Below are 21,979 nucleotides of genomic sequence, written 5' to 3' on the forward strand. Positions count from 1 at the left end.
CTCCAGCTGAGTCCTGGGCGGAAGGACAAAGCAGAGGGAGGCACGGGGAAGAGAGAGAGCGAGTGTGTGCATGCGTGTGTGTGTGCGTGTGCACGCCTGCGTTGGGAAGGCATGGCTGCAGAACCGGCCTGAGACACTTTCTCAAGTTAAAAGGCTGTGAAAATGTTATGGTTCCCATGGCGATAAGTCGGCCCTAGCAGGCGTCTGCTAGGATTTCTCTGTTTCTCTGCCCTCAGCTTGTTCTATAAGCCCTTTAATTGTCTTTTTCCCACTCCCTGCCAATTTCTCCCTCTCCCTTAGCCCTCCACCATCCGTCTTTATCTCTGAGTTTTGCACCCCCTCCTTTATTGAGACTGGCTCCTGGATCCCTCCTTCTGTGCCACAGTTCCTCAGCCCTTATCGTATACCAGTGCGGTCCCCTCCTCTCTCAGCTCCCTCTGCCTCCCCAGGCTCTGAATCCCCTTCTCTTTGCTTGCCTGTGTGGTCCCTCCCAGGGTCGGACTTTGAAATCTGTTGAAAGGAGCCCATTGTTGCCAAAATAAACAGCCTGTCATGTTCAATTACTCTTTCTCCTCTTTCATGTTTTTTAATTTTCTGTCCCCCCACTCTCCAGTCCTTTTGTGGTGGGGGCCATTCTCTTGCTCTGATGCTGACTCATCAGAGCTGTTAGCCAGGGAGCAGAGCCCAGATCGCAGACAGCACTGGTTTAGGGCTCGCATCTGGCCCTTAATCCCCCAGTGTTTGAGCCAGCTTGTGCCATCTGCAGTGGCTGGTGTAGAAGTGATGGCTGTGGGAAGCTCCCCGTATAGTGTACCCAGCAGGAAGGCTCTGGGGCACTTGCACGGGACCAGAGCGCACAGCTACAATGTGTTTTGGGTCTGTTACCAATGCTGTGCTAGTGTTATGTGACAGCTGTCACGAGGGACTGACCCAGGACCCCCAGAGCTAAAAGCACAAGTTGCTACAGACTGAGCTAAAGAGCCAGAACTCCATGGCTACAGCTGCTGCTGTGAGGACTCCTCTCCTCTCTTGTGGGCATGGCATGGGGCCTGTAACACACTCCCCTGTGGGCGACAGTTGCATTGGCGGCTGGACTCAGGGCAAAACCCCAGTGCAGGTGAAGCCGAACTTGTCTCCTCTGTCAGACTGGCTTGCTCAGACTCTTGGCAAGCAGAGCGTTAACCTACAGTCCACAGATGACCCAAAACAGCCATACATACCTCCCTCACCGCAGAGTCCCTCTCTCTTGCCAGCTCCTTTATGTGCTCGTTCAAGCTCTTGACCTCTCTCTGATGGGCAGCCACTGCATCTTCAAACTTAGCTTGGAAGGTGTGCAGCTCTCCAGTGATACTGGTGACTGTGTTCTGGGGGGGGACCAGGAGGGGACAATGCTGTCAGTGATGCTCAGTCTGTGTGCCCATGTGTGCCAGGCTGGCTGCATGCTGTGCTGTTTTACCTTTTGCACTCATGCTCCAACCAGCAAACCCCCATGTGTAACACACTCACTGTTGGCTGGCCCCACGGAGCCTAGAGCATAAGGCCTGTGGGGAGGAGTGTGCTGGTTTGCAGGACAAGGCTCTTTAAGCCAGTGGGTGATGGCAAAGGGCCACTGCCCCATCCCTAAGCCGGGTCATCACTGGTGGCAGACAGTGCCCATGCTGCTTAAGGGCCCAGTGCTTTGCTTTACAGCTAGGTTGCACTGCAGAAGGCCCAGGTGATAGACACCACCTTGGCCAAAGCCTGAACCAGAGACCTCCAGAGCTAAACATGACGGCTGCTCCAGCTTGAGCTAAAGCTCCAGAACTGGGACTGTGACGGACTGGCATCCTCCGTGCATCAGACACAGGGGGCATGGAACACATGCAGGCCATCCCTGTCTTCCTCTGCCCAGCTCCTGCACTCCCACGCCGCGCAACTCCCCTCTTCACCTTCCTGACATGTTTCCATGCTCCTTGCAACACAGTCACAGCAAGGTCTGGCTCCCATCCGACCCTCAGTGCTGTGCACTGGGAGGGACTGTGTGGTGCTTCAGTGGAGTGAATGCAGTGGGAGTTCACAGTGCGGGCCATTTGCTTCCATGGGCCAATTCCCCATCCATGTAGATGTAAGTCAGAGGAGAATCAGGACCACAGGGGGATTCACCCCTGTGCCTGTACTGAGCCCAATGTGTGCCCTTGATCCTTGGACTACTGGGGCTGGTTAGCCTCCAGCCTGTCCAAGCAGCCTCACAGGCCAGCCTCTCCTGGCTATAGTGTCGCCCCAGCAGCTGGGAATGGCTGGGTTTAGCATTGTCTCAGCCATGTCCCCAGCACACCTCCTCCTGCAGGGGGGCCTGACACTTGTGCTTGCACAAAGGGGTGAATTCCCACCCCCGAATAGGACCAGACAACAGCCTGGCCTTGCGCATGCAGTTGAGCAGGGGCATGGCCTCCCCACATACCCACTGCAGGAGCAGGCAGAGGGGTAGGGACTGAGCTGAGCTCCACTGCCAACATGCCTGCAAGCACAGCAATGCTGGCACATGGGGGTATCAATCTGGTCTGGGCCAGCCCCCTTCTAGAAGCCAGGGGGAAGGGGGCTGGAATTGTTCCTCTTAACCGGGGCTCCTAGCAAAGGGATGGCAGCCCATAGCGTTTAGCCAGGAAGGGTTTAAAGGGCATTGTCAGCTGTTTCCATATGTTCTCGTTTTCCCTTTCCATTGTGCTGGATGCCCGTTTTGATTCTTTACTGTGTCCCATGATCTGCCCAGGATTTTTTCTCTCCTGCATTTCTAATGGAGCTAAAATTCATAGAATCATAAAATGCAGAGATGCAAGGCGACCTATTAGATCATCCACCCCAGTCCCCTGCCAATGCAGAACTGCTCCCTGCAGAACGTTCCTGAGCGACTTGTCTAGACCAAGTATGAGCAGCTCCAGTGAAGGGGCTTCCAGCACTTCCCTGAGAAAATTATTCCATGGTTTAATTGCCCTTATTGTTAGGAAATTTTTCCCAATGTCTAGCCTAAATTTTTATTTGCGAAGTTTGATTCCATTATTCTGTCACTCCTCCCTGAACTACTTTGTACAATCATCCCTCTCTGTCATGTTCCCATCCTTTAATACTGCACAGTTCTCCTTGCACCCCTTCAGGGTCTTGCACTGTACTATATAAAGATTTCATTCTTGTCGCCTTTTCCCAGACATAGGTCAGTCTCTCCGAACCTGCAATCACTTTTATTGCTTCTCTCTGAATTGATTCCCATTTGCCTCTATCTTCCTTGAAATGGGGCATCCAAAACTGCTACACGCAGAATTCCAAAGGTGCTTGAACTAACCCGTTACCCCTCTGGGTTGAGACATTACAGACTAGATTCCCAGCTGGTGTAAATTAATGTAGCACCACTGACGTCCATGGAGTTATGCTGATTTGCACTAGCTGAAGATATAGTCAGTGGAGATACAGCCTATGGGCCCCAGGAAGTGACTGTCAAAACTCTAATCAACTCCAGCAGGAGGAGGATCAGACTTTCACCCACCGTGGTCAGTTTCTGTCCCCAGAACATGCTGTAAGGGGATAAAAAGGCTGCTATCCACTGTCACGCCTCAGCATCTCCTCCCTGCTTTGTAGATTTATGCTTTCCCCTGACCCCCAAAAGGTCCTAGACCCTGATCCTGGAAAACTCAAGTGCTTAACTTTTTTCATATGAGCAATGCTACTGAACTGAGCAGGGTTCCTCAGCTGTGTGAGCACATGGGAGCTTGGGGCCCACTTAGATTTTTTTCCAAATTAAAGCTGGTTAATCCTTGCCCGTTTCTCTCCTCTCTCTGTGTCCATATATATTTTCTCTGCAGCCTCCTGGATGTTTGCATTGGTTTTATATTATCCAGGCTGCAGTGGGGATTCCTGGGATATCTGCATGAAAACACCTTCATTTGTGTGGTATCTCACCAGCAGCATTTATACGGTGTGACAGACCCAGACCAGTGGGGTACAGGAGTCTGGTAGAGGGCAAATATAGTGGTCACTGGATGAGTAGTTTTCTGTTCTCTGAGTGACCAGAGCAGGGGCTGCAGTAGAGTAATCAGGAACCTGCTAGAACTAATCAGCCTGTCTGCCTTAATTGGAACACCTGCAGCCAATCAAGGCAGGCTAATCAGGGCACCTGGGTTTAAAAAGGAGCTCACCCCAGTCAGGTGAGGAGGAGCTGAGAGTGTGCTGCTGGAGGCCTAAGGAGTACAAGTGTTATCAGACACCAGGAGGAAGGTCCTGTGGTGAGGATAAAGAAGGTGTTTGGAGGAGGCCATAGGGAAGTAGCCCAGGGAGTTGTAGCTGTCATGCAGCTGTTACAAGAGGCACTATAGACAGCTGCATTCCACAGGGCCCTGGGCTGGAACCTGGAGTAGAGGGCGGGCCCTGGTTCCCTCCAAACCTCCCAACTCCTGATCAGACACAGGAGGAGTTGATCCAAACTGTGGGGAAGATCACTGAGGTGAGCAAATCTGCCAATAAGCACAGGACCCACCAAGGTAGAGGAGGAACTTTGTCACAACGATTACAGCAGATTTACTCATAAAGCATACACAGAGCATCCTCTAGCATTACCTAGGGCTTCTCACAAACTAGGGCTTTCTGTTCTGGATGCAAGAAATAGCCTGTGTTGAGATACTCCAACTTAGGAGGGGGTTTAAAGGGATGTGCTCACCCTACTCATTTCTGTCTATATTACTGTATACCTAGTATTGCAACAAGCAGCCCCAAAGATGCCCAAAGCCAAGAGCATTTGACCACTCACTCACTGCACTGTTTCTCCTGTGTACTAAAGGGAGGCCCCAATTTTACCAGCTAGTCCTCCCAAATGGCCTCTTGTCCACAGGGCACCACACTGACATGAGGTCTGTGTGGAACTGTACTCTAGTCAGCATGGCTTTGGGCGGCCATGCACTTGGCAGGATCAGGGCTAGTGTCAGTGATTTCCCTGAGATCTGTGTGGTGCTTTCACACAGCAACAGGGGAGACAAAACCGCACTCTAGTCAAGGACAGCACAAACCTGTCAGGGGGTTTCATGGGTAGGGGCAACACCTGAAACTACACTGAACTCAATTTTTGGAAGCTGACTAGATTATAAACTGTCTCTTTAAAACCCAGCATGTTATTGCAATCCTCTGACATGGGGCTCGGGTGGGGGGAAGGACATACAACTCATCAGCTCTCTATAGACCTGATTCTGATTGCAGTTTTCCAGGTGTAAATCAGGAACAGTTCCAGCAAAGTCAATGGAGTTCAGTCAAGTGAGTGAGCAGAGCTAGGCCCGACATCTGCCAGTCTGGGGCATTCCACCAACAATAATGGTGACAAGTAAGCAAGGATGAAAGATCTGGGGGGCTACCAAGAAAGGGACGAATCCTCAGCTGGTGTAAATGGTACAGACCAGTGGACGTCAATGAAGCTTTGCTGATTCACACCAGCTGAGTGCCTGGCCCATTGACTTCCACAGAACTCTGCCAATTTACATCATCTGGGGCTCTGGCTCATTAACTTCATGGTGCTATGCCAATTTATACCAGCTGAGGATCTGGCCTCATGTTTTACTGAGGGACTCTTAAGTGCTCCCAATGGGCCCATTATTCCACTCCCTGCTCTGCCGTTCTACCACATGCAGCCTGGCCAGCAAAATTCTTTATAACTCTGAGAGATGGGTGGAGAAAAAGCAAACCAAAGCCTCAAGCTGCAGGCAAAGATGTAGATGGGGCACATAGCATCTGGGACTGAACAGGATTCCACTTCCCTTCTGTGTTTTGAAGGGCTTGTCTGCGAACTAGAGGGGCATAAACTGTAGGGCACTCTAACTGCCCCCTGGAGACCCTGCTAGTGTGCTCTAAGTAGTACCTAGTGTGCGTACCATAGCTCTGTTTGAAGCAGGACTGCACTGGCATAAACTAGCTGCCTTTTTTAAAACTTGTCAGCAGAGTCTACGCAGGGCAGCTGGAGCACTACACGCTAGAGGATGCTACAGTTCACACCCATCTAGTTCACACTGCGGTGCTGGGTAGATAAGTCCTTAGGACTACACTGGCCCATGAGTTGCCATCTGAGCAGAGAACTCATTTGGGCTGGAGGGGTGGGAAAGCTCCAGGAAATGAGACTCTTAGGCAAGGTCTTTTTTTCTGGTGCCAGAAGCTTTTTTTACTGGGTTGCAGGCTACATATGATTTCTCCAAGGAATGTCAATTTCAGAGCCATGCATACAGCAGGATGAAGAAATACAAGGCAGCTTCCAGCACTTCATTGCAACACAGGGGCTCCCTGGAGATGCCTCTGTGGCTTAGACTCACTCTCTGCCCTGCCCATTCTCTCTTTGGTAGAGCCCCCTCCTCACAGGACCGTGAGGCACTGTCCACAGCACACAAACAGGAGAGAACTTATATAATCAAACCATCTTTGCCTTAACCCCTTGGCTGCTGAGTCCAGCAGCAACAAGAGCACACCAATTAATGAATTACGTGTAGTACATCCTCAGCAGTGTATTCTCAGTGTAAATCCATGGCAATGCCAGGGAAGTCATTTTGGAGGGAGCCAATGACAGAGCACTGTGGGCATCAGAAGAGGACCCTGAAGGTGACCCTGAAGGACTGTTTGGTAGGTGAGCAGGGCCTTTCTAGCCAGAGGAGAGCATGATTAGCTGTGTCTAGAGGAGCACACAGCTAGGCTAAAAGGCTGTGCAGCTTGGCCAAGGAGAGGCTGTTGGTGACCTGGCTGAGGGCAGCTTGAGAAGAAGAGGGGCAGGCAGCGAAACTGCAGGAAGTGTAAATGGGGGAAGTTGAGGCACTGGGAGTATAGCATGTGCTTGGGAAGTATGGAGGAGGGCTGGCAGCTAAAGAGGAAGGTAGGGTCAAGGAAATATCTCAGAGGACAGGGAGACAGCAGATTGGTTGGAGGCAAAGTGCAGGAACCAGGTAACCGGCAATATCTGAGGACAAGGAACAGGGATGGAGTAAGGTGTATTCAAGGGAGGTCAAGAGTGCAGCAGGATTTGGGCTGAGATATGGGCTAGAGCAGTGGTTCTCAACCAGGGGTACATGTACCCCTGGGAGTACACAGAGGTCTTCCTGGGGGTACATTAACTGATCTAGATGTTTGCCTAGTTTTACAACAGGCTACATAAAAAGCATTAGCGAAGTCAGTACAAACTAAAATTTCATACAATGACTTGTTTATACTGATCTATATACTATACATTGAAATGTAAGTACAAGATTTATATTCTAGCTGATTTATTTGATAATTATATGGTAAAAATGAGGCAGTAGCAATGTTTCAGTACTTGTGTGCTGTGACACTTTTGTATGTTTATGTCTGATTTTTGTAAGCAAGTAATTTTTAAGTGAGGTGACACATGGGGAAACACAAGACAAACTGGTCTCCAGAAAGGGGACAGTAGTCTGGAAAGGTTGAGAGCCACTGGGCTAAAGGATACCACATGGGACTGGGCTCAAAAGATCTGGTTTCTGATCCTACCTCTGCCACTGACTTGCTGTGTGACCTAAGGAGTGTCACTTCCCCTCTCTGTCTAATGTGACTCTCAGAGAGGGAGAACGCTGTGGGAGAGCAGACATGATGGGGGAGCGATAATTGTCCTTAGCACATCCATGGCACTTGATGTTTTCTAACCATAATCAAAGCCAATCAAGTCATTAAAGACCTAATTAAATCCTGCTTTGTGGCCTGATCACAAATCTTCAAAATGCCTGATGTTCCTGTGGATGAAGTTCCACAGCAGGCTTTGACAGCCTTGATTTGTGCCCCAAGCCCAGTATAAATCTCTGTATTTGAGAATGTGGGGTGCTGAGGAAAGATGGCTGTACCGTGTATGGCATTACCATGGGTGTTACACACAGAGAAAGCTCTGCACATGCCTTTCCTTTCTTCCTGAGGATTTTCTCTCTTTCCCCACCTCATTTCCCTCTTTTGTGCTCTCTCAATTTTGTCCTTTGCTTCTTTTCCTTCTCTCCCTCCATGTTGCCTCCTCCCCTACCTGCTCATCCATGGTTTCATCCCCATTCCTTGCCCTCCACCTCTGGCCCCTCTCTATTCTTTCCCTTCACTGCTCTGCCTGGATTATCCTCAGTCTCCACTCTGCTTCCCTCTATGAGCCAGCAATAAAGCAAAGCTAACCAGCTCTGTCAGTTTCATCTTGTTTCTGGGCTAATCTTGAGAAGAGCTCAGGAAGGTGAAACTGACTAGATCCTGTTTTGCTACTTCTCTCACAGGTGATGGAAGGGAAGGCAGTAATGAGAGGTGTTTTGTGCCACCCTCCTTGGCATGTCAATCCCTATGCTAGAGAAATCCACTGCTGGAATCATAGAATATCAGGGTTGGAAGGGGCCTCAGGAGGTCATCTAGTCCAACCCCCTGCTCAAAGCAGGGCCAATCCTCAGACAGATTTTTGCCCCAAATGGCCCCCTCAAGGATTGAGCTCACAACTGTGGGTTTAGCAGGCTAATGCTCAAACCACTGAGCTATTCTCCTATTTCCCTGACTGGGAATCAAACCCAGCCTGATCATACCCATCTTTCTAATGTCCATGCTTTGCAGATGAGTTCTGGTTGGAGTTTTATATCCTTCTTGTACTGTTTGTTTGGTGTTAAGGGACTATTCTTTAACATGCATGTTCTCCTTTGGAATGATCTATCTGGTGGCTGAGCCCCCGCTGATGTCATGCATACATTTCTGATTGTAAAACCAAATCAAACCAAACCACCCAACATTATGCTAGCTCACTGAAACCTGACAATGGATTGCTGCAAGCAAATTGCAGGAACCAACAGCATAAGCAACAGTCAAGCACACAGCGGTGCCTATGTGCCTTAATTTTGGCCAGTAACGGGACTCTATGCAGAGCGATGTCTCTGATAACAACAAAGTAGATTTAGACTGGCCAAGTCACCTGACTTGTAAGATCAGTCACATTTTCAGTGCATGTAGGAGGCTGTGATAAATGAAGGCGGAGGGTAGCTCCCTTTTATGGACACCCAGCCAGCCAGTAGCTATAAAATCCCTCTTAGTAGCTGTTCTCTAATTGCTCTACCTGAAAAGGGTTAAAAAGTCTCACTGTGATGCATAGGTAAAAGGAATTGAGTGGGCACCTGGCCAAACAAGCCAATGGGAAGGCTGGAACTTTTTAAAATTGAACCAAGACTCCCCTTTTGTCTATCTGTCTTGTTGTTCTCCCGGGGACAGGTGGACAGGACAGCAGTTATGCTGTAAGAAGCTTGGGCCGGATATGAAAAAATTATCAGTATCATACCAAGAAACTACTAATTTTAAACCCCAAATATATAAGTAGATCAGGAAATGTCTAGGAAGACGTGATTAGGTTTATCCCTTTTATTTAATTATGGCTTGTGGATTTCTCAGTGCTAACCCCAGGTGCTTTTGTTTTGCTTGTAACCTTTAAGCTGGACCTCAAAAAAGCTACTCTTGATGCTTAATCCTTGTAGTTGCTCTTTTAAAATTTAGCATTAGCCTGAGTTCCCAAATGTATTTTCTTTATTTTTTTATTAATAAAATTTATCTTTTTTAGAACAAAATTGGATTTTTGTGTCTTAAGAGGCTTGTGCACATGTTGTTTAACTGGTGGCAACAGCTAATTTCCTTCCCCTCGCCCCCTTTCTCAGCTCTTCCCTGGGGAGAGGGGGGTGAAAGGGCTGGAGGGTACCCCACAGGAAGGAATTCCCAACTGCACCTTCCTGGGTTTTCAAAGGGGTTCTGCACTTGGATGGTGGCAGCATCTACCAATCTGAGGTCAGAGAGAAGCTGTAACCTTGGGAGTTTAATACAAGCCTGGAGTGGCCAGTATTAATTTTTAGAATTCTTGCGGGCCCCCACCTTCTGCACTCGAAGTGCTAGAGTGGGGAATTAGCCTTAACAGAGGCAGTGAAAGACTTCTCCACCCAAGAGGGTTTTTATTCTCATAGCAAGGCTCTGTCTAAATGCAGAAGTTGTGGCAGTCTAGTGTGTATCGATGTAAATGGACCAATGTAGCTGCACTGACTGTGTCCATGCTGCACATGCCTCATGTTAAAGCTACTTCCCCTTTGAAGCTTCACATCCACATTTTACAGTGCTGTACTGTTAGAAGCATGTTGCACTGCAGGTAGGTATCCCAGGCACCAACTGCTGTTTCTAGGCACTGTGCATTCTGGGTACTTTTCACAGCAGATTAGGGGATACCAGTCAGTGTGCAGAGGAACTGTCCGACTATGGATTCAACTCCTATCATCCCTCCTCCTGTATCCTAGAATTCATCTGGAGCTTGCTGGCCCAGGCCATTTTCAAACAATTGGCTAGCAACATGGAGGATAAACAGGCAATCCTGTCCATTACTGATACTCATCAGCTTCAACGGGATCACTCACATGCCTGGAATTCAACATATGCTTAAGCACCTTCCTGCTGCAGGGCTGGCCACAGCAGAACTCCAGCCTGCAGAGTCCTGCATGGCACATTCCTGTTTGGGCCACACAGTGTCTAGAGAAGGATCTGAGCTCACCTTATCCTGCTCTTGGCGGTTCAGAGCCTCCAGCTTCACCCGGTCGATCTCCATCCTGGTGTTCATAAGCTCCCGCTGGGCCTCGCTGAGCTTCTCTGACAGTAGACTCTTCTCTGTTTCCTTCAGGGACAGTGCCTGGTGGGGTGCAACAGACAGGACCCAACATTCAAGAATGGCACACGTGGAAGGACAGGTGCAGGAGCTCAGCATGTTAGGACAGAAGAACATTCTCCACAGGTGCCCTCTGCTAGGACTGCAGTGGCTGCACGCTTCCTTGCAGCTAGCTCTGTTATGCCTCTTGCTGGTCCATACTGGGCCTGTAGTAGCTGTGGGGTTACCCACATCCAGCACTCTATCACTCCCCACAGCGCCTCCCATTGGCCCAGGCTGGGCCTGAAGTAGACTCACTGACCCACAGACTTTAAGGTCAGAAGGGTCCATCATGATCATCTAGTCTGACCTCTTGCACATTGCAGGCCACAGAACCTCGCCCACCCACTCCTGTAATAGACCCCAAACCTCTGTCTGTGTTAGTGAAGTCCTCAAATCACGATTTAAAGACTTCAAGTTACAGAGAATCCACCATTTACACTAGTTTAAACCTGCAAGTCACCCTGCCCCATGCTGCACAGGAAGATGAAACCCCACCAGGGTCTCTGCCAATCTGAGCCGGGGGGAAATTCCTTCTCAATCCCAATATAGCAATAAATTAGACCCTTAGAATTTCAGCAAGACCCACCAGCCAGACACCTGGGAAAGAATTCTCTGTAGTAACTCAAAGTTCTTCCCATCTAGTATCCCATCTCTGGCTGTTGGAGCTATTTGCTGCTAGCGGTTGCAGATTGGCTACATGCCATTGTAGGCAACCTCAACATACCATCCTCACCATAAACTTATCAAGCTCAGGCTCAAAGCCAGTTAGATTTTTCACCCCCACTGCTCCCCTTGGAAGGCTCTTCCAGAACTTCACTCCTCTGACGGTTAGAAACCTTCACATATTTCAAGTCTAAACTTGTTGATGGCCAGTTTGTAGCCATTTGTTCTTGTGTCTGCATTGGCGCTTAACTTAAATAACTCCTCTCCCTCCCTAGTATTTATCCCTCTGACGTATTTATAGAGAGCAATCATATCTCCCTTCAGCCTTTATTTGGTTAGGCTAAACAAGCCAAGTTCCTTAAGTCTCCTTTTATAAGGTATGTTCTCCATGCCTCTGAGTTCCCCAGAGCCCTTCTCTGGGTTCTCCACAGCCAGCATGCTATACCGCTCCCCACATCGCCTTCCACTGGGAGAGGCTGGGACTGGACCTTTCCTGCAGCCAGTGCTCCTCCACGACCGTTGCTCTCCCTGCTTACCTTCTGCTTGTCATTCTCCAACAGGAGGAGGCTTTCATCCCGCTCCTGCTGCAAACTCAGTACTTCCTCAGCCAGCTCCTCTTTCTCAGCCTCACATTTGGACAGCAGCTCCTCCTTCTCCTGGTGCAGCCGGTGCACAGCCTCTTCCTTCTCCTCCCTCAGTGCCAGACGCAGACTCTCCTGACACCGAGCAAGAGCAGAGCAAGGTGTTAGGACAGGTCTGGATGGGGACAGACCTTCCTGAGCAGTTACATCCCTCACTCTGCTGCAGAGGCATGTGGCACTCCATACAGGGATTGCGGTCAGGAAGAGCATTAACGCTGTGATGGCCCAGCTCCTGTATATGTCATGCTTCCAGCCAGCACAGAGGAGAACACTTAGGACAAAGAATACACAATGTAGCTAGGTTCCCAGGACTGCCTGTGATCTGGAGTCATCACCATATTACTATGGTGGAGGAGAGAAAGGTGATCAGGAACAGTCAACATGGATTCACCAAGGGCAAGTCATGCCTGACCAATCTGATTGCCTTCTATCAGGGTCGGTTCCAGGCACCTGCATTCCAAGCAGGTGCTTGGGGTGGCAGTCCATGTGTTTTTGCCCCCAAGCAGCATGCTGAATTGCCACTGCAGACAGCGGGGACAGTCTGTGTGCTGTTAGGGTGGCACGCGCATTTCCGCGGTGGCGGCAATTCGGCGGCAGCTTCTATGTTCAGCTGTCCACAGCGGCGCAGCTTCTGTCTTCTGGCTGAAGACAGAAGCTGCTGCCGAATTGCTGCCACCGCAGAAACAAACATGCCGCCCTAATGGCACACTGACAGCCCTCACCGTTTGTGGTGGCAAATCGGCGTGCTGCTTGGGGTGGCAAAAACAGTAGAGCCGGCCCTGCCCACTATGATGAGATAACTGACTCTGTGGATATGGGGAAAGCAGTCTCCCATAGTATTCTTGCCAGCAAGTTAAAGAAGTATGGATTAGATGAATGGACAATCAGGGGGACAGAAAGCTGGCAAGATTGTCGGGCTCAACAGGTAGTGTTCAATGGCTCGAAGTCCAGCTGTCAGCCGATATCAAGTGGAGTGTCCTAGGGGCTGGTCCTGGTACCAGTTCTGTTCAACTTCTTTATTAATGATCTGTATGATGGGATGAATTGCACCCTCAGCAAGTTCGCAGATGACACTAAGCTGGAGGGAGAGGTAGATATGCTGGAGGGTAGGGATAGAGTCCAGAGTGACCCAGACAAATTGGAGATTTGGGCCAAAAGAAATCTGATGAGGTTCAACAAGGATGAGTGCACAGTACTACACTTAGGATGGAAGAATCCCATGCACTGCTACAGGCTGGGGACCGACTGGCAAAGCAGCAGTGCTGCAGAAAAGGACCTGGAGATTATAGTGGATGAGAAGCTGGATATGAGTCAGCAGTGTGCCCTTGTTGCCAAGAAGGCCAACAGCATATTGGGCTGTATTAGTAGGAGCATTGCTAGCAGATCGAGGGACGTGATTATTGCCCTCTATTTGACACTGGTGAGGCCACACCTGGAGTACTGTGTCCAGTTTTGGTCCCTGCACTACAGAAGGGATGTGGACAAATTGGAGAGACTCCAGCAGAGGACAACAAAAATGATTAGAGGTCTGGGGCACATGACTTACGAGGAGAGGCTGAAGAAACTGGGCTTATTTAGTTTTCAGAAGAGAAGAGTGAAAGGGGATTTGATAGCAGCCTTCAGCTACCTGAAAGAGGGTTCCAAAGAGAATGGAACTAGGCTGTTCTCAATGTGGCAAATGACAGAACAAGGAGCAATGGTCTCAAGTTGCAGTGGGGGAGGTCCAGGTTGGATATTAGGAAACACTATTTCACTAGGAGGGTGGTAAAGCCCTGGAATGGGTTACCTAGGGAGGTGGTGAAATCTCCATCCTTAGAGGTTTTTAAGGCCTGTCTTGACTAAGCCCTGGATGGAATGATTTAGTTAGCGTTGGTCCTGCTTTGAGCAGGGAGTTGAACTAGATGACCTCCTGAGGTCCCTTCCAACTCTAATATTCTATGATTCTATGTGCTACTTGCTTACTATAGTGCCACTATTAGGGGCAGGACAGTTTGGATGCATAACCAATTGTAGGGCAATCAAGATTGGATCCACAGCCCATTGAAGTCAATGGAAGACTTTGCATCAAGTTCAATGTGCGGTGGATCAGAGATCACCGTTCAATAGTGGCAGCACAAGTTCACTGCACTCATTGATGTGCTCCAGTTCACTTGCAGCAGATCTTGTTTCCACTGTAAAGTTTGTTCTCTCACACCCAGTAGTGTAAATCAGGAACTACTCCTACTGAGTCAATAGAGATACAGCAGCATAAATTGGGTGTCTGTGAGAGGAGCACAAGACCTGGTGTCCTGCTATGCCACATTCTGCTGAAAAGTCTCACACAAAAGATCTCAGGAGGATGGCAGTCAGACTGGGTCATCAGGAGCTGCAGGGTGTCCCTTCTGGCAGCTCAATACTGCTCAGCACCATCAGCACAATTCCTTTCTCACTGCCTTGTCCACAGAGTCACAGATTTGTGATGCAGGTCTGACCCTACTCAGCCCAAGCCAGAGGGCCTCCCACAGGCATTTCTGCATCAAGCCCAGACTCTATGTTGAGCTAGAGTCCCTTTCCGAATGACACCTATCCTCCCTGAAAGACTCCAAGGGCCACACAGGCCACCGTGTCCCAATAAGGTGACCCATAGCACATTACCGAGGGATCACCGTGCCCTGGATAAAGCCCCATGGTACATTACCTAAGGGTCACCATGCCCCAGGTAAGGTGCACCATGGTATGTTATACAGGGGTCGCTGTGCCCTGGGTAAGGTGACTCATGGTACATTACTGAGGGATCACCCTAACCTGCATAAGGCACCCCATGGTACGTTAACCAGGCGTTGCCGTGTTCTGGGAAAGGTGCCCCATGATACGTTATCCAGGGGTGACCATGCCACGGTAAGGTGCCCCATGGGTACTTTACAGAGGGGTCACTGTGCCCCAGGAAAGGCCCCATGGTATGTTACCCAGAGGTCACCGTACCCTGGCTAAGGTGCCCCAAGGTACATTACCCAGCGGTCACCGTACCCTGGGTAAGGTGCCCTATGATAAATGAAAAGGGAGGGGGCGAGCTCCCTTTTATGGACACCCAGCCAGGCAGTAGCTATAAAACCCTTCTAAGTAGCTGTTCTCTAATTGCTCTACCTGTAAAGGATTAAAAAATCTCACTGCTATGCATAGGTACAAGGAATTGAGTGGGCACCTGGCCAAAAGAGCCAATGGGATGGCTAGAACTTTTAAAAATTGAAACAAAGATTCCCCTTTGATCTGTCTGTCTGTTCTCCCGGGGAGACGCGAACAGGGCAACAACTATGCTGTAAGAAGCTTGGGGCCTGGTATGAAAAATCCCCGATATCATACCTAGAAACTACTCATTTGAAACCCCAGATATGTAAGTAGATCAGGAAATGTCTAGGAAGACGTGATTAGGTTTATCTCTTTTTATTTCTTTATGGCTTATGGACTCCTCTGTGCTAACCCCAGGTGCTTTTGTTTTGCTTGTAACCTTTAAGCTGGACCTCAAGAAAACTATTCTTGGTGCTTAATCTTTGTAGTTACTCTTTTGAAATCTAGCGAATGCCTGAGTTCCCAAATGTATTTTCTTTATTTTATTTTTTTAAATAAAATTTACCTTGATTTTCTGTGTCCCAAGAGGTTGTGCACATGTTTTTTAGTTAGCTGGTGAAAACAGCTGATTTTCCTCCCTACTCCACTTTCTCAGCTCTTTCCCAGAGCAGGGTGAAAAGGCTTAAGGGTACCTCACAGGAAGGAATTCCCAACTGCGCCTTCCTGGGTTCTCAAAGGGGTTCTGCACTTAGGTGGTGGCAGCATCTACCAAACGGAGGTCAGAGAGAAGCTGTAACCTTGGGAGTTTAATACAAGCCTGGAGTGGCCAGTATTAATTTTTAAGAATCCTTGCGGGCCCCCGCCTTCTGCACTCAAAGTGCCAGAGTGGAGAATTAGCCTTGACATGGTGGTAGAGCAGTGGCATCATTCTGAACCAGAAGCACAGACCTCAGGATTTTAAAAGGACACATTTTTCCTTTTGGTAGCCTGCAAAACCAGGGAGTTCCTTCCTTCCTTTTCTGCCTGAGGAGGAACAGGCACACAAAGGGTTCATCCTGCAAAGCCAGGGAGTCCAATGAGCAGTTTATTTTTTTTCTAGCTTTGTGGCAATGAAATAGCTAGGCTAGATTAGGGCAGCCTTGTGCATGAGGTTGTGGTTGGGCACTGAAAATCTAGAGCAATCAGTCTTCCCAAAGCAGGACGCCACGGAGAAGAGAGACTCGGGTCAAGCCCAGACATCCACCTCCATGACAGAAATGCAGGGAGGGAATGGGGGACAGGAAATTTCCCTGGAGGGAATGGATAGCTCTCCTCAACCCGAGATCCAGGTGCCAAGATGGAGGGATGCCCTTAACCCAGACCAAGTTCTAACTGTGGAAGACAGGAATTTCTTCCTACAGATGAAGAGCTTGGAAGTGCAAGCGGCGGAGAAGTCCGTGGGAGCAGAGGAGAAGTGCGTGGATGAGAGGAGAGAGATGTAGCACTTGGAGGCGGAAACAGAGGTGAAGCGCTTGGAGGAGGAGGAGAGGAGAGAGGCAAAGTGCTTGAAGGCAGGAGCAACGGGGAAACGCTTGGAGACGGAGGAGAGAGCAAAGCGCTTGGAGGCGGAAATGGAGCAGAAATGCTTAGAGTTGGAAAGGGCTAAGTGGGTCAGCCAGGTAGCCCTAACAGTCCTTCTCCAGTTACCACTCTCCATTCCAAGAAATTCCCCACATACAAGATAGGCGATGATACAGAGGCCTTCTTAGAAAATTTTGAAAGGGCCGGCCTTGGGTACAATGCCCCTCCAGACCAAAATATGGTGGAGCTGAGGCCACAACTCAGTGGGCCCTTATCAGAAGTGGCAGCTGAAATGCCTAAAGAACACATGAACGAGTATGAACTTTTTTAACAAAAGGCCAGAATTAGGATGGGGCTAACACCTGAGCATGCCCGCCAGCGGTTCAGAGCCCTAAGGTGAAAACCAGACGTGGCATTTTCCTGACATGCCTACCACATGGTAAAAAAATTGGGATGCCTGAATATCAGGAGCAAATGTTAAGTCTCTGGAAGATCTGTCTCTCCTAATACAAATGGAGCAGTTCTTAGAGGGGCAACCCGAGACAACACCATCAGAGTCAGCCCAAAGCCCCACCTTGCAGGGAGGACCCTCCCCACATCCAAGAAGACCTCAGATTCCCTCTCATCCCACCACCCCACTCTCCAACCACCCACCTCACTCCAGCCCACAGTCAGCTGAGCGATGCTTTAAATGTAATGAGCTAGGATATGTGAAGGCCAACTGCCCTAAGAGCACCAGTTGACTGCAACTCATCAGCCCAGGGTCCCACTGAGAGCCTTCAGACCCAGATGCCTTGCAAATACCCCCAGAGTGAAGGGAAACTGTGAGTGTGGGCAGGAGGAAGATTACTGCATGGAGAGACACTGGAGCACAGGTGTCAGCTATCCACCAATCCCTGGTGGACCCCAAATTCATCGACCAAGAGGCCCAAGTGATGGTGTAACCCTTTAAGGCCAACTCTTTTAACTTGTCTACAACCAAGGTCCCTGTCCAGTACAAGGGCTGGTCAGGAATATAGACTTTTGAAGGCTATGACAATTATCCCATTCCCATGCTGCTGGGAGAAGACTTAATCAAGCATCTGAGGCTAGCTAAAAGGCTGGGGATGGTTGCCCACAGCCAGGCTAAACAGGCCTCCACAAGTAAATCCATTCCTGAGCCTCCTACAAGGACTCAGTCTGTGTCCCCTGATACCACTGGCCTGGGGACCCAGCCAGAGGTGGTGGAACCAGACTCCAGACCAAAGTCTATGGCAGTGGTTGTAGATCCAGTGGCTGTGGCTAGGGAAAGGCTGATTGGGGAAGCAGCCTCATCTGTGGCCATGCCCCAGTCAGGACCCAGCTGGCCCTCATAAGAGGGCAGTGGGCGAGGAGCAGTCAGTCTCTCTCTAGTTTGCTGAGGGAGAAGGGCCTAGTTGCTGGGGAGCTAAGCAGAGTACCTAAAGTGGAGCAGGGCTGGAGGAGCTCCAGCTTGGAAATCCTCCAGGCTGCAGGCCTTGTTAAAGGTCAGAAAGGGTACTGGGGTTGCAGAGGGTGGCCCAAGGGTGGGCAGAGGCAGAGGCAGTAGGTCCAAATCCCACTTGTTGGTGATGAGTGGCACTTACACTGCAGTCTGCCCCAGGGAATGGGGGCTAGGTGATGACTGGCAGTGGCCATAGACTGAGGCGAGTGTGGGGGTTCCCTGGGAAGGGGAGACCCAGATCTGTGGGGGTACTGCCAGGGGGCAGCACCCTGGCCTGAAAGGGGCACCAGGATCCAGGAGGGACTTGGGCCCAGGAGCAAGCGGGACACCGGCCTGCAGAAGGTGCTCTGGAGCTGGAAATGCTAATTCCCTGGATGACCAGCAGAAGGTGCCGCAGGGGTGAGTCCTGCCCCATGACAGAAAGCTTCTGGGAAAAGGTGCATCTGACCAAAGGGTAAACATACCTAGCCCAGACAGCACAGATCACAGCCCTCTAGGGGACAGGGAAGTTCTCAGTGCTGGGAAGGGGAAACACAGGGTAACCCCAAAGGGGAGCTGGATTTTCTGCATATGTACAGTCCTGGGGTTGGGAGACCATTCCCCAAAGAGCCAGCCAATGTGCAGGATCCCTCTGAACATATATCTTGCCAGACCCTGAGGTACCAAAATTCCAGAAACATGATTAAATTAAGAGCCTACACAGAGGGGAGCACTGGAGGGAAGGAAAAGCCAGTGACTGATTACATGGAAGAGAGTCAAAGGACACAATGGGTAATGAACAAACTAACCTCAAACTACACTATCTGAACAGAGGATGTGGTATCTCAAAGATACTTGTAAACACCCATCTGAGATAAATTTTGGTATTAATGGTAAGTTTTGGGATAAGAATTTTATTATTGATGTTAAATCTTATGATTGTTACTTTTCAGTTATTGCTTGTAAAACAGGCTTAAAGCTTATCACAGCAGAGAAACCATAAAAAACCTGGTTTGCTGTGTGTGAATGTGGAAACTGAGGCACACCACCTCCTGGTCTTAATGGCTGGATGTCAAAAGAACTATAATACAAACTGCCTTCAAGATAGTTTACTGCAAGAGGGTCAGTCACTGACTAAGGGGAGAGGAGTGACACTCTGTACCTCGGGGGAACACCCAGCACTCCCATGTTCATCCTTTAATATGATTGTGTGGTATCTAATGCAAAGTTTGTCATGTTGGGTGTCTTTGGAAGGCTCATGACGAACTTAGCATTGTTGTTATGGTAATGTTATAGGATGTAATTTCATGTATATAGTTAGGAGGCTGAAAATGTGTCCTCATGGCTTAAAGAAAGCCCAGGCAAAAACTCTCCAAAAGCAGAGGGTCAGTTCACCCCTCATCAGGGTATGTATGGGACAAGCCCAGCCCAGCCTCACAAGAACAAAGGACACTGGACTAGGCAACAGCAAAGGATCTGTTGGACTCTCGAATGAGTCACCCCCCCCCTTCCTTTGGTCAGTTTGGGACTGCAATGAGGTAATGCTCACCTGACCCTGAAGTTGGGGGTGGGGGGAGAGAACATGATAAAAGGGAGAGATGTTTGCCATGCTTCCTCTCTCTTCCATCCCCATCTACAAACATCGCCACCAAGTGACTGAAGCGCTGATCAAAGGGGAGAGCCTGGTTGAAGGGCAACCAGCCATCCTGTGGTGAGAAGCATCTAAGTGTGTAAGGGCACTGAAAGTGTTAAGATCAGCATAAAATGTGTTTTGCTTTTGTTTCATTTGACCAAATCTGACTTATTATGCTCTGACTTATAATCACTTAAAATCTACCTTGGTAGTTAATAAACGTGTTTGTTTATTCTACCTGAAGCAGTGTGTTTGGTTTAAAGCATGTCAGAGACTCCCCTTGGGATAACAAGCCTGGTACACATCAATTTCTTTGTTAAATTGACAAACTCATATACGCTTACAGCGTCCAGTGGGCATAACTGGACACTGCAAGACAGAAGTTCCTAGAGTTTTGTCTGGGATCGGAGATATTGGCTGGTGTCATTCGGTTGCACAATCCAAGGAGCAGCTTACATGGCAGAGGCTGTGTGTGAACAGCCCAGGAGTGGGGGTTCTCACAGCAGAGCAGGGTAAGGTTGCCTTCCAGAGTGGAGGATTGGAGTGACCTAGTAGATCATGGTCCATATAACAGTAGAGAGGAGTGTCACAGTTACCCAGGGGTCACCGTGCCCCGGGCAAGGCGCTTGATGGTATGTTACCCAGGGGTTTCCGCGTCCTGCGTAAGGAACCCCATGGTACGTTACCTGGGGGTCACAGAGACCTGGGAAAGGCGGCCCATGGTACATTACTCAGGGGACACCATGCCCTTGGTAAGGCGCTCTACGGTACCGTACCCAGGGGTGACCATGCCCTGCATAAGGTGCGCATGGTACCTTACCCACAGGGCACTGTGCCCCAGGTAAGGTGCCACAGGGTACATTACCTATAGGTCGCCATGCCCTGGGTAAGGGGCCCTGTGCTACGTTACCCAGGGATCACCATGCTCCTTGTAAGGCACCCCATGATTCATTACCCAGCGGTCGCCGTACCCTGGGTAAGGTATCCCATGCTACATTACATGGGGCACGGCGACCCCTGGGTAATGTGCCCCATGGTATGTTACCCAGAGGTCTCGGTGCCCTGTGTAAGGCGTCCCATGGAACATTACCCAGGGGTTGCCAAGCTCTGTGTAAGGCACCCTATGGTACATTACCCAAGGGTCGGTGTGCCCTGGGTAAGGCGTCCCATGGTATCTTATCAAAGAGTTGCCATGCCTTGTTTAAGGCACCCAATGGTGTGTTACCCAAGGTCACCGTGTGGTGGGTAAGGCACCTCATTGTACATTACCCAAGTGTAACTGAGCCCTGAGTAAGGCACCCCATGGTGTGTTACCCAGGGGTCGCTGTGCCTTGAATAAGGTGCCCCATGGTACGTTACCCAGAGGTGACCATGCCCTGTGTAAGGTGTGCATAGCACATTACCGAGGAGTCATGGTGCCCCGTGTAAGGCGCCCCATGGAACGTTACCCAGGGGTTGCCGAGCTCTGCATAAGGCACTCGGTTGTACATTACCCAAGGGTCACAGTGCCCCGCATAAGGCTCCCTGTGGTACGTTACTCAGGGTTGCTGTGTCCTGGGTAAGGCACTGCATGGTACCTACATGATGGGGCACTGTGCCTCGGGTAAGGCATCCCATTGTATGTTACGCATGGATCACCGTGCTCTGAGTAAGGTGCCCCATGATAAGTTTGTGACATTGCACCCCATAATGTTTTATAGAAATATGCTTATGAGCGTAAATATGACATAACTGGAATATGGTTTATGCTAGATATGCAATGTAACATATCTGTGCAAAGGTTATGCTATTCTGCATGTATTCATCCTATTCATATGAATGTATCATTCTTGTATCTGAGACTAGAAATATGAAATATAACTCTGAGGTCCTATTGTAATTGTGCAAAGTGTGGGCCATTAATGGTGGTTTGGAATTTTGATGGCTCCCATCAACCAGGCAATTGACTGTATATGGCTCTGTTTTACTTGTAAGTCTTCCTGTATATATGTGTGCGGGCAAGTGGGCAATGAAGTCTTACAGTGACATGTGATCATGTCACCTGAACTGGAATCCATCTTTAACCTGGTGCTTTTCCATTTAGAAGGAGGGGTGGGGACCCAGAGAGACAAAAGATTCATGCCTTGTGCCAAAGCTATATAAGGAGGTGGAACAGAACAAAGGAGGCTGCAGTTAGCTAGGGGATTTCTCCTACAACCTGAGCTGGAATAAGGACTCTACCGGGAAAAGGATTGGGCCCAGACTAGAAGGAGGCTAGTCTGTCAAAGAAGCGTATTGGAACATCTCTGAGGGTTAGATTTACCTGCATTTGG

At 49.5% G+C, this 21,979-nt stretch overlaps 1 protein-coding gene across 1 annotated transcript in view; it reads right to left on the bottom strand.

Annotated features, from left to right (window-relative positions):
* Window positions 1–21,979, bottom strand: part of CROCC2 (ciliary rootlet coiled-coil, rootletin family member 2) — a 139,631-nt gene that overhangs the window by 50,345 nt on the left and 67,307 nt on the right. The window contains exons 21-23 of the mRNA XM_075068652.1: window positions 11,884–12,063; window positions 10,532–10,666; window positions 1,221–1,364 (exon numbers count right to left, since the gene is read on the bottom strand). Of these exons, the coding sequence (XP_074924753.1) occupies window positions 1,221–1,364; window positions 10,532–10,666; window positions 11,884–12,063 (459 nt within the window). The remainder of the gene's footprint in view (window positions 1–1,220; window positions 1,365–10,531; window positions 10,667–11,883; window positions 12,064–21,979) is intronic.

The sequence above is a fragment of the Chelonoidis abingdonii genome, chromosome 8, assembly GCF_003597395.2.
Source record: "Chelonoidis abingdonii isolate Lonesome George chromosome 8, CheloAbing_2.0, whole genome shotgun sequence".
Taxonomy (NCBI): domain Eukaryota; kingdom Metazoa; phylum Chordata; order Testudines; family Testudinidae; genus Chelonoidis; species Chelonoidis abingdonii.